At 38.1% G+C, this 13,649-nt stretch overlaps 1 protein-coding gene across 1 annotated transcript in view; it reads right to left on the reverse strand.

Moving 5' to 3' along the window:
• LOC131165372 (isoprenylcysteine alpha-carbonyl methylesterase ICME-like) overlaps window positions 1-13,649 on the reverse strand; it is a 56,812-nt gene that overhangs the window by 26,706 nt on the left and 16,457 nt on the right. Inside the window, exons 5-7 of the mRNA XM_058123105.1 lie at window positions 2,018-2,092; window positions 1,454-1,555; window positions 1,245-1,385 (exon numbers count right to left, since the gene is read on the reverse strand). Coding sequence (XP_057979088.1) covers window positions 1,245-1,385; window positions 1,454-1,555; window positions 2,018-2,092 — 318 coding nt within the window. The remainder of the gene's footprint in view (window positions 1-1,244; window positions 1,386-1,453; window positions 1,556-2,017; window positions 2,093-13,649) is intronic.

Raw genomic sequence — 13,649 nt, forward strand, 5'->3', positions numbered from 1 at the left:
AAAAATCGAAACACCTTCAAGGGAAAAATCAAACACCTTCAAGACGAACTGCCAGTCAGCTGACCTGCGATGGCTGCGAACTGCGAAGAACATCTTCAAGGCAAAAATCGAAGCTGATTTTGGGGATTTTGAAGCTTCAGATCCGTAGATTGAAGCTGTACGAAAGAGACGAAGAGTGAAAGAGGGAACAGCACAACAAATCAAAGCTTCGAAGCTGCTTTCGTTTCTTTGGAGGCTTCAAATGAGGAGATCTAAGCTAGATGATGGAGAGAGACACACAAAAGGTACGCAGTAGTGTAAGGGGCTGTCGGCTGTAATGTGTCGTAACGGACGTTACGGGTCGTAACGTTAGTGTAACGGCCGTTATGGGCCGTTACGGTTCTGTAACGGCCGTTACGCACATGAATTTTCTGCTCACCGCTAATGCGGGCTGTAACGGAATCGGAGAGATGATTTTCCGTTACGTAATGGCCATTATTTAATACCATGCACCCCCCTCCACCCCCAACGCTAAGTAATCCGCCTTCTCTAACCCAACTAAACCAAAAAAAAAAAAATCCTCATCAACTTGTGACTTATTCACTGACTTTCTCCAAAGAAGCCAAACAGGGCATGTTCAATAAATTCCATGCAGCATGGCTGTGCAAAAAGAAGGGGTAAAAAGATGAGAATGTGTACCATGACCATCACAGTCAAAAAACGTGACACACATCTAGAAATAAAGCCAAGTGAGGCCTTCTAATCTGCAACAGACTGTTGGTGTTAACACTATCAAGGACAATCAATCAAACAAAATCCTTGACCTTGAAAGGAACTTAGCTTTCCAAATTTGATTGAAAAAAAAAAAGAGGAAAAGGAAAAGAAGTAGATGAGTGAATCAAATTATAGAGCAAGGATAAACAAGAGAATCACCAGATCCATCCAAGGTCTGGTATCATCCCTTCTACTGGAAGGTTGGAAAGAATAAATGGGGGCATTAGGCATATCCTGTGGCAATACTCATTTTCTAATTAAGCTTCATTTACCAAATCAGTCTCACTGTAAGCCAGACCTACCTTGAATAATCCTCAGATGGAAGATATTAAAAAAAAAAAAAGCAAATCTCACCTTCTAATTAGTTGGTTACTACCGATAATGTGGACAATCCCATGGGCTATGAACAAAACAATTTAAGATTTGAGGAGCTAATTAAAGACCTTCAGTAAGTTGAGTAACATCCATAATAATGCTGTAGATAGACTTACCCTCCAGACAGACCAAAATATGCCTTTATCTGGGAGGCACTCCAAGAAGTGCACTCTTCCTTGCCAGATTCTTTCATTGCCTGTGCCAAGAGAGCACAGGCAGAAATATGTGCACCAGCCGACTGCCCCGCAAGGTAAATTCTACACAATTAAGCATGAAGAATAGTTAAAAGATGAATGAAATGTAATGACAACATTAGATCTGATACCTGTTAGGGTCACCCCCATAATGAGCAATGTTGTTGCATACAAATGAGATCCCTTGAGAAACGTCTTTTACCATATCACCGATAGTCCCCTGAGGAAAATTTCTGCACACACAGCAACCATATAATTCTTTCATGTACAATTAATGGGTGGGACTATCCATGATAAGTACACATTCTGGTCCGACATCAAGCTCCAGCTTTGGTGGAATTACAATAAGTGATCATTTCCATTGCCAATTTTTATGTGCTTGAACTTGGTGGTCATTAGATAGGTAAACTGGTAAACAAACAATTTAGCACCATATTGCTCAACATACTTCTCAAATCCACACATGGTTTAGCCAACGATAAATTTGGCTTCTGAAATGCATCTCACACATTTCAATTTATATTTAACCATTAATTCCCTGAAAGAAAGATTGGATAATGATGACAAATTCCTTTATGATAGCCATCGAGTGGATACAGTTTCTTAAGAGTTTAAGACTATTAGACTAACATCTTATATAAATATACAAATGCAGAATATGGACTCCAGTGTAGTATTATGGTGTAGAAAATTACCTGTAGTCAAGGCATGCCACGATGATGTCTCTTTCTGCTAACTGTTTCCCTAAAAGAGAACCCCATGCTTTGTACCTGCATAAGTACGAAAAAATAACCAATAAACAACAAAAAATAAAGAAATAGCTCAACATGATCCTGGAGAACAGTTACTATGAATAACAGCACTAACTAATATATTTTGGTTTACCAAAAAGACCCATCTATTTTGAATCAGAAAGGGTAAAAGAATATAATATAATTTAAGCTTGTAAAATTAGCAAAAGTCCTGCCAGTTAAGACTCTCATGCACAAGGGATTATTCACCAAATAAAAATAAGAACAATGCTCTACTTAGTTCCAAAGAAATAACTGTCAAACTTTCACGTCACAAGATACCATCGTCGTAAATATAAAAGGTTCATGTGCATTCTTGCTTTCAACCAATACAGAATCATTTTTGAAGACATACATTTTTTTTATTGGTTGCTGCAGAGTAAGGTAATCACAAAAAAAATGATAACGCACAGAATGATCCAAAATTGGCCAAAAAAAAATGAACTTCAAAAATAATGAAACTCCTTCCAGATGAATCTCCATTATAAATTATAACATAGACAGGGATTTTCCATACACACACATGAACCTTTTTTATATTCCTAGATAAGGTGAGTTGCACAAATGAGATGTAAGTCAACAATTAAAATTATATTCAGGCATGGAACTGATACTATTACTACCTCTTTCATGGGGCATCCACAAAATAGAATGCCAATATTTTGCCCATTCCAAGCCTGAGTATCTGTAACACTATAAGATGAGATTCATGGGAAGGCCATTTCTCAACTAAAACAAAGGTCTTAAATTTCAATTTTGACTAAATTTTAAAGCCTAAAAAGTATGGAAATTTCGATTTTGATGTCAATTTCAACTTTGGTTTTTTTAAAACAAAAATATTATGGAAATTATTAGTAAAGCATGAAATTATCTTATGAAACTTTAGAATTGATTAATAGACATAATAATGCAATTATTCGTATTAAAAATATTCACTTAATATAAATGAAATTCACAAATAAGTTAAATGTTAATTATTATACAAATAAAGATAACTTAGACATGAATGGTTTAATAAAATGTTGCTGTTACATTACCACTTTACCTCAAAGCTTAAGCTATTAGGTTGTGGACCAACAACATATATCAAACCTTAACACTTCCCCTCATGTGCAACCTGATTGCACGTGGAGAGGTAAACAAAATGATAAATGTTTAAAGAGATTAGGTTATTTCAGAAATTCAGTTCTGCGAGTAGGGGTATTTTTGTCCTTGAGAAATTTTATTATTATTAATATATAAGAAGGCAGACCTGGAGCTGTATGTAACTCTCCAGGATACTGCTGCTTCCTCCTTTCTCCTACTTTCTTCTTCTTTTCTTCTCTTCTTCTCTTCTTTTTCTTCTTCTCTCCTCCATCTCTAACTTTACAACATGGTATTAGAGCATTAATCACTTCTAAATCTGATTTATCACAGCTGTTTCTTTAGATACTCTGTTTTTCGTTTTTTCCCTTATCTTCCCCTCATTAATTCTCAAATTTAATTTTCTGGTTGGTTTGAGAGTCACTCGGGGACCCTTTTTTATCATGGTTCAGATGTGCAGCATCTTTGATAGGATGCTGTTTTTTTGTAGTGGTTTGGTGATGTGAAGCAGTTATGCTCTGTTTTGGGTATACTGCCGGCGCTGTTCACCTGTTCTGGCTGGTGTTGGCATGATGAAGCTGTTTTAATTTTACATGTTTACGATTGCTTGCTTGCTCGCAATCTTGTATCAGTTGTGGGTGGTTTCGATTGGTGTTCAATGACTTTGTACTTTCTTCTAGTTGCTTCCAGCAACAATTACTGCAGCTGTTGTGTTACCATGTAGCTTATTTTAAGTGCCCACTGTGCTTGTGTGTGTTGCCTGATTCTCCATAGTTGCTGCATAATTCATTCTCGATTCTGCTGTGCGCTGATTGTAGTGTATAGGGGGCAATCTTGATGGCTTCTATAGAGAGAGCTTGGGCTGATGCTGTTAACGTACAGATCACAGCCATCAAATTGGTTGGATCCTCCAACTCCAACTACCTGTTGTGGTTTCAGGCAATGCACGTGCATACGCGAAAAGGGAAGTCCAAGTATTTGTAGACTCCAAAGATTATGAAGATTGGATGAAAGAGAATAATATATTGCTTGTGTAGATGGGGAATAGCATGGAGCCACGAATTGTTGCAAATGTGATGTTTCATATAACAGCCAAGGCTGTATGGGATTAATCTTCATGAAAGCTTCTCTCAAGCTAAAAATCAAACTCATGTTTTTGACCTATGTGAAAAGATTTTCAAATATGACCAATAAGGTAGGTCCATTAGTGAGTATTATAGCACTTTGAATGGTACGTGGGAGGAATTAAACATGTAACCAGTTAGTTCCAACATTGAGAAGATTAAGAAACAAAGGGCAGAATTTTTGGCTGCCAAGTTTTTTTCTGGGTTGAGTTCTAAGCTTCAACCCATCCATGATTAATTTCTTGCAAATGAACATACCATCCATGAATGAGGCATATGCTAGAATCCAATGGATCACCAAAGATGGCTCTTAATCTTCTCCTCAAGCTTCTTCCCATGATAGACCAGCCATGTTTAGCACCACTTCCAACCGTACAAAGGGAACTACTGGAGGACAAGGATTGGGCTTGGAAGGTAGAGGTAGTGTATTTGGACAAGGAACCCGCCATGGAAATTCTCGCATTTACACACATGGTGGCAAGCAAAACCATATTGATGATCGCTACTGGGGTCTCCACGGGAAACCAACTCGAGCTAATAAGTCTATTGCTGAGGGTGACTTCAATGTTGAAAGTTCAAGTGCCCTAGACACTCCATTGGGAGTTGAGTACATCATCTACTGTCCAAAGAAGAGTATAACAATCTTGTCCTCATGGTTCTACAAGCCCATTCTTCTACATCAAATGCTACTATGGCCTATTCAGGTACAACCAAACTTCTTGCCTCTTCATCCTCTTCACCCTAAGTTATTAATTCTGGTGCCTCCTCCCATATACACAGGAAGTCCTAATTTATTTCCATCCTTGAAACCCGCTACTATACACTCTAAGGTTGTGCTTGCTGATGGTTCAGTGACACCGGTTTCCAGTTGTGGCAATATTCTCTCATTTGACTCTATGTCTCTTTCCTTTGTCTTTATATGTGCCTAAAATTTCCCATGAACCTATTACCAATTAGTCAACTAAGGAAATCTCATAACTACTTTATAACCTACTTTCCTTCTCATTGTGTTATTCAAGTAGTCAACTAACAAAATTTCATAACTACTTTATGGCCTACTTTCCTTCTCATTGTGTTATTCAGGATCTGCATATGAAGAAAAGGATTGGTGGAGAGCTTGAGAAGGCGGGCTTGTACTTTTTTTTGTGATTGTGGTAGTCGATCCAATTCTTGTCATACCACTTCCTCAATTTCTACTCATGGCATTTCTCTTGATCAATGGCATGATCGTTTGTGTCATCCATCCCTTCATAAGCTACAACAATTTTTTTCCCATATAAAAGTTTGTTTCTCGTTTTGAGTGTATTGCATGTCAATTGGGAAAGCATGTTAGAACGTATTTTCCGTCTAGAATTGAATCTCATAGTAAATCTTTGTTTTCTCTTATCCATTCCAATATTTGGGGCCCCTATAGAGTCAAGAATTTGAATGATCATCAATATTTTGTGTCCTTTGTGGATGGTTTTTCATGTATGACCTAGAAGTTTTTTGTTAAAAGGCAGGTCGGAATAGTTTAATGCATTTACTCAATTATAACAAAAAATTAAAACTTAGTTTGGCGTTGGTATTCAAAATTTTCAATCTAATAATGCACTTGAATTTGTTGAAAATGAGCTTCAATCTTGCTAATTGACCAAAGGAATTATTCATCAAATATCATGTATATATACCCCTCAGCAAAATGGAGTCGCTAAAAGAAATGAATAGACATTTACTTGAAATAGCATAGTCTCTCCTCCTTCATATGCATGTTTCTAAAACTAGACCGATGCTCTTCTTACAACCTGTTTTTTGCTCAATAGAACGTCCTTCAATGTTCTAGGGGGACAAATACCCTTCTCCATCGTGTATCTAGAAACATCCATGTTCTATGTTGTGCCTCGTGTCTTTGGTTGCACATGTTTTGTTCATATTCCACATATTGGACAAGACAAGTTCTCTCCTCTTGCTGTTAAATGTGTCTTTGTTAGGTACTCAAGAACACATAAAGGTTATAGTTAAAGCTTGACACATATTGTTGGCCCACAACCTAATAGCTAGGCCTAGCAAAACGGGCGGGCGGGTCGGGTTCGGGCGGGTCGCCAACAGGCCGGGTCATAAACGGGTCGGGTCGTAAACGGGTTGGGATTAAACGGGTCACAAACCTATAAACCCTAACCTGCCCGTTTATTAAACGGGCGGGTTACGGGTTATCCGTTTAAAAAACCATATAATTATTTTAAATTTTTAAAGCAAAATAAAGTCATGCTCTTTGCTTCCACGCCTCTCTCCAGTCTGGTGTGTCAGTCTCAGTCTCAGACTCTCAGTCCCTTTTCCTTCCCTCCAGTCAACCTAGTCTTTTCGTTCACGCCAATGACACCATAGCACCATCTTCCAAGCTCTCTCTCTTTCGTTCTTCTAACTTCTTCTTCTTCATGCGTTCAACAGCTGAATTGATTCCTGATTTTAGCTCGGGGGGAGTGAGCTTATCAGAAGCCGAGCACAAATGCATCCCCCTGCCGCCGATGCACCGCCGAAAGCACTTGAGCTCATCAACCACCTTATCTCTCTCCTCCTCCTCGCCTCCCTTTCTGTCAAGTCGTTCATCGGGCGGTGGCGGGTTCTCTGGTCAAAACTATTGTCTCTCATCTCTCGGTTGAAGCTTGAAGGAGGAGGAGAAGAAGAGGAAGGAGCAGGACTAGGGCAAGGAAGATTGAGAACAGTAGGAGCTCGGGGGCCGCCATGGAAGACCTAGCGGAGCATCCGAACAGGAGGATTGGAAGAGGCTGCCGTTGCCGAACAGGAAGATTGGAGGAGGCAGTTGCGAATAGGATTTAGGGTTTCTCCATTTCTCCATTTAGGGTTTTATATTTTTATTGAATAGGAGGCAAGTGAACGGGTCACCCGCCGGGTGACTCGACCCGAACCCGAGTTGACCCGTTTATAAATGGGCGGGTCACGGGTTGACCCGTTTATAAACGGAGTTGACTTTCATAAATCCGGACCCGTTTTAATTGGGCGGGTCGCAAGTGACCCGTCGGGTCTGGACCCGTTTTGCCAAGCCTACTAATAGCTTAATATTTAAGGTAAAGTGGTATTCTAAAATGACATCAGAGCTTAGGCCTGGCAAAACGGGTAATGACCCATCGGGTCACCTGGATCTGCCCGTTTAAAACGGGTTCGGATTTGAAGAAGTTAACCCGTTTAATATTTGGGCGGGTCACGGGTTAACCTGTTTATAAACGGGTTATCCGGGTTTGGGCGGGTCACCCGGCGGGTGACCCGTTATTTTGAATCCTTAATGGCTTATTTCCAGCGCCAGCCCAGCTTGCCTTCAGCCTTCACTTCAGAGACTCACGCTACAGCCTGCACGCTGCACTGCAGTCATGACTTCACGCACACGACACATGCCTTCGGCCGCCCTTCAGGCTTCACGGAATCACGCTTCAGGCTTCAGCAATTCTCACTTCTCAGTACTCAGACTCAGTAGACAGTAGGCCTGGCAAGACTCAAGAGTCTCAATCAACACGAAAAAACGCTAAAGGCTCTAAGCCTCTAACCCACGCCACGGCTCTCGAGTCTCCACTCTCAAGCTCTCACCCTCTCGGCCTCTCCTAAGTCTCCTCAGTCCTCATCTCTGACCTCTCAACTCTCAACTCTCACACTCTCAAATCTCATTCTCTCCTCTCCTCTCCTCTGGATCTGGTGCGCTGCAACGTGCCGGACGGCCCCGACCTGTCCTCTCCTGAGTCTCCTCTCCTCTCCTCTGGTGTGCTGCTACTTGCCGGACCTGCCGGTGCTGTGAGTTGCTCGAGTCGTCGCCTCCAGGTCTCCTCCAGGCTCCACGGACCAGTGACCACAGAGACTGTCAGTTACTGTATCAACTCTAGAGGTGAGTTGCAGACGTGAGTCAAGATTTTTTTATTTTTTAGGGTCTCTGTATGACTGTATTTGTTAGACTGTTACTGCCTTACTTACTGTTACTGATTTATTGGCTTGTTGGCTGTTGGGTTTCATGGATGATGCCATGATGGATTTGTGATGAATAAATAGATTTGTGATGAATAAATAGTACATAAATAAATAGTAGATAAATAAAATAAATTAAGAAAACAAGAAGGATCCTACCATGTTCAAAAGCTAAGTAGAATGAAAATCAAGTAATAATAAAAGAAATTTTTATAATAATGCTTTTTGTGTTTCCCCTACAGAAAATAAAAAAATAATTTGTTGTCACACACACACACACCCAATAACAGATTTGTGTTTATTGTTTAAATATTTCATTATTTTGTTTATTTTATTATTTTTCGGAGTCTTAACTATTTTTCTTTGTTAGGGAATTAGTCTGGTGCGAAAGCCCAAGACACCCAGCGTATCCAACAAATTATTCTTTGTTAGGGATAATACAAATTGCAAATAATGGATACCATAAACTTGGATTTTGATGATGAGTGTAATATTACTCCATCTTCAGATAAATCTGAAAAGAACAGTTCTTCTATCAATGATGGCACTAACAAAAAGAGACAACGTAGAAAGACATCAGTTGCTTGGGATGAATTCTATTTGTTACCTATGTTGATGGAAAACAGATGGCAAAATGTAAAAAATGTGGGGCTGAATATGTTGCTAATGCTTCAACCCATGGGACGGCAAATTTGAGACGCCACATTAATAATTATCCATTACGTGATAACTATGATGTGAAGCAGATGCACATGGATTACGGAACCAAACTTCATGCGAAAAAAATTGAGCAAGATGTTTATCGTGAGAAGATGGCAATTGCTGTAATAAAACATTGTTATCCTTTTTCATGGGTTGAGCATGAAGGAAATCGAGATGTGCATAAATATCTTAATCCTGATGTTAAACCAATTGCTAGGAACACTGCTAAAGCTGATGTATTGAAAATACATAAAAGGGAGAAGGAGAAACTTAAACTTACACTACAGAGTGCTTTTGGTAGAGTGTGTTTGTCTTCTGATTGTTGGTCTTCTCCTACAACTGAAGGATATTTATGCATTACAGTTCATTTTGTGGATGAAAATTGGATATTGCATAGTAAGATTATTAACTTTTCTCACATGCCACCCCCACATTCAGGAGTTGCTTTGTCAGAAAAAACATTTAGTGTATTGAAGGAATGGGGTATTGATAGGAAGATATTTTCCATCACATTGGATAATGCAACTGCTAATGATAGTATGCAAGATATTCTTTCAAGTCAATTGTCTTTGCAAGCACCTTTAGTAAGTGGCGGTGAATATTTTCATGTAAGGTGTTGTGCTCATATTTTGAATCTTATTGTTCAAGAAGGTTTAAAAGTGATTGAACGTGTTGTGTATAACATTAGAGAAAGTGTCAAGTACATTAAGGGTTCAGAAGGAAGAAAACTTAAGTTTGAAGAGTGCATTAAACGAGTTGGTATACTTGCTTCAATCAGTTTGCGCTTGGATGTACCAACTAGGTGGAATTCAACTTTCATGATGATAGAAAGTGCACTCATATATCGACGGGCTTTAATTCATTATGCTTTACTTGATGCAAATTATAAGTATTGTCCGTCAAATGAAGAGTGGAATAGAGCTGAGGTCATTTGCAATTTCTTGAAGCCATTTTACGACATGACAAAACTCTTCTCGGGTTCGGATTATCCTACATCTAATTTGTATTTTTCAAATATATGGAAAATTCAATTGCATTTACTTGAAACAATGGAAAATCCGGACTGCATTGTTAATGGTATGGCTGCAAAAATGAAAGAGAAGTTCAATAAATATTGGAAGTGTTATAGTGTTGTTTTGGCATTTGCAATTGTTCTTGATCCTCGTTACAAGCTTCAATTTGTCGAGTTTTGTTACTCAAAGATTGATTCATCCACTTCTCGGCAAAAGTTAAATCTCCTTCGTCAAAAGTTGTACCCTCTATTCCAAGATTATGCAAACAAATCAAAAAATTCTTTGGAATCTACTGGGGGTACTGGTGGTAGTGACAATCTCATTAGAGATGAGCTTTCGGTAACTTCATTTATATTTTCTAATTTTTCATTTCTTATTTTATATATTACTTTTAGCTGTTATATTTATATTGTTTGTTTTTCTTTCTAACATATGACAGGAATTTGAATTTTATGAAAGCCAATATTGTGCTACTACAGAAAAATCTCAATTAGATTTATATTTGGAAGAGCCTAGGCTAAATCGTGTGGAACATGCTGAAATGGATATATTGCGGTATTGGAAAGACAATCGATTTCGATATCCTGATTTATCTCTTATGGCGCGTGATGTACTTACTATTCCTATCACAAGCGTTGCATCAGAATCTGCATTCAGCATTGGAGCCCAGGTTCTTAACAAATATCGAAGATCACTTTTGCCGGAAAATGCAGGAGCATTGATAACAACTCGAAATTGGTTGTTTGGTTACGCAAGTATGCATTTTTTTTATTTTTTGAGTTCTTCCAATATTATTTCAATAATTTCAATACTTACATTTAATTTACTTTCATATCCTTTGCCAATTGTTATTATTTCTTATTTGTTATCTATTTATTTTGTCATTGCAGTGGATCCAAGTGAAGAAAGAGAAGAAGCTGAACAATTAGAAGTCAAATTTGAAAATCTTTTGATTAATGATTTGGGAGAAGCTTCGACAAACAATCATGGCTAATTAAGTTTTTTTATTATCTTTTGAAAATTGTAATCTTGTGAATTTTTATGGAACTCATTTAAATTTGGTTTTGTTTCTAAATATTTAACTGTTATATTTTTTAAGATTATGTTTTGATTGTGGAACTTGAATATTTGATTCATGTGTTATGCATAATGCATGAATTAAAAAAATATGAATGATGAATGAACTTATTAAATATTTTACATTTAGCTCTATATGTAAATATTACGGGACTCATTTAAATTTAGATTTATATATAAATATTTTATGCATGTATCATGCATGTATTATTTTTTTAATTTTACATTTTTAAAAAAATTGTATTCATTAAAGGGATGTATTATTTTTTACATTTTATGTTCTTTTCATTTAGAAATTAATAAATAAAATGCAGTTTTTTTATAAAAAAAATGTCATTTTATATGAAAATTTTAAAAATTTTAAAATAAAATATATATATTTTTAAACGGGTGACCCGTTACCCGCCCGTTTATTAAATGGGCGGGTTAGGGTTGACATGTGTGTGATCCATTTAACATTGACCCGTTTATGACCCGCCCCATTAGTGACCCGCCCAAACCCGGCCCGCCCGCCCGTTTTGCCAGGCGACAGAGCTAGTCACTAGAAGGTACTTGGTTCTAGTCACCTTGCCCTGTATAGGGTTCAAAATTTATTTATTCCTTGTAATGGGTGTTATTTATTGTGTGCTTAACTCTCCACATACTGTCGGGATACACATATGAGGGAATGTTAAAGCTTGATATACATTGTTGGCCCACAACCTATTATATTATGCTTTTAGTTAAAGTGGTATACTAATAGTTATAAATGTCATGATCCCCACACACACAGGAAATGTGTTAGTGCAGATGTCACTTTTGGAAGGGACACCTTATTTCTCTAGTGTAGGGTCCTCCTTGGATGAATCTATTTTGAGTCCATCAATGATTTTTGATTCCCCATCATGTGTTGATCCTTCGATTCCTTATGTTATCCTTCTCCAAAAATCTTCAATTCTTCATCCAAATTCATCAAATACAGACAAAGATAAAAAAATTAAGGATTTATAAATGACGGAAAGCAAGCACAAACATCACTTCCACCATGCAGCCACCTCTTCAGCCCATCACTATTTCCACATATGATTCGGGAGACCCATCCATGTGTGACTTGGATTTGTCCATTGCTCATTAGATAGGTACTCGAACATGTGCATAGTCCTTAGTTACATATCCTATTGCTCATTATGTTTCAGTTCTTCACCTTCCTAGTCCTATGTATCCTTTTGCCCTATCTATTTCCTCTGTTTCTATTCCTTCCTTGCATGTTGAAGCTCTTGCCAACCCTTGATGGAAGCATGCAATGGATGCTTTAACCACTGGAGGGACATGGGACTTGGTAGATCTTCCTCCTAGTAAGGAGTTGAGTAGGTGCTGTTAGGTCTACACTCTTATATATCTTCCTAACGGCTCTATTGAACGGCTTGAAGCTCAATTGGGTGTTGAGGGGTACACCCAAACATATGGTATTGATTATTTTGAGAACTCTCTTCTTGCTCAATTAAACTCTACTGATGTGTTGATCTCATTGACAGTTAATTTTGATTGGCCCTTATACCAATTGGATGTAAAGAATATGCCTTTTTATATGGAGATTTGCAGGAAAAGGTATAAATGGAGCAACCTCTTGGGTATAGTGCTCAAGGGGAGGATGGGAAAGTATGTAGGTTGCATAAGGCCATTTATAGGAGTGTAACAAAACCGATCAAAGCCGACGAAACCAACCGCAAGGAACTGAACCAAACCAAAACTAGTCATTTTTGTTGGCGAACCAATTTGGTTCGGTTCAGGGAACTAGAGAACCAAGACTGTTGGTTTGATTCTAGTTTGAATGTTTAAAAAAATGATTGAATCGAACCGAAAAAACCCAAGTATATATACATATATATATATATATGAAAATATTTTATATTTAGTTATTTAACTTATTTACAATTAACTTAAAAAAAAAAGGAAAAAGTTACAAATATAAAACAGAAAAAACCCTAACCCACTTTCATCTCTACCCTCTTGACTCTCTCTCTCTTTTCTTCACTCTTCTCTTCAATGTTCTGTTCGACACTTCGACTTCAACTCTTAGCCCTTCGCCCTTCAACACTGCACTCAACCTCCAGCCAACGCCTCTCACCTCCTCATCTCTTCAGTTTTTTGAGCTCTCCGAGTCTCCATCGTCACTCATCTCTGTCTCCAATCTAGCCCTCCTCGCAGCCTTGCCTAATTGCCTAAGTCACCTCCTCCTCAACTTCTCCTTCGTCCAATTGTGCAGTCATGCTTTCTTGTCCTTTCTCCCTCTCAGCATCTCCTCTCCTCTCACCCAATCTCTCTCTCTCTCTTGAATCTCTTTTCTAAATTCTAACTCTCTCTCTCTCCCTGTGAATTGCCTACTCTGTCCTCTGCACGCAACATCTGTCCATCATGCCTTCTGTCTTCTCTCTAGTGAGATCTAGGGTTTCAAATTCTAATCTTGAAAGTTGAAACACAAAATACACTCATGAGTCACAAAGAGGTCCAAACTGATTAGCAAAACCTAGCCATACTAAGAATATTCAGTTCAACTCGATTTTTATGCACTTTCCCTTCAATTTGGTTTGGTCCACAGAAATTTCAAAG

Source organism: Malania oleifera, chromosome 1 (assembly GCF_029873635.1).
Source record: "Malania oleifera isolate guangnan ecotype guangnan chromosome 1, ASM2987363v1, whole genome shotgun sequence".
NCBI lineage: Eukaryota > Viridiplantae > Streptophyta > Magnoliopsida > Santalales > Ximeniaceae > Malania > Malania oleifera.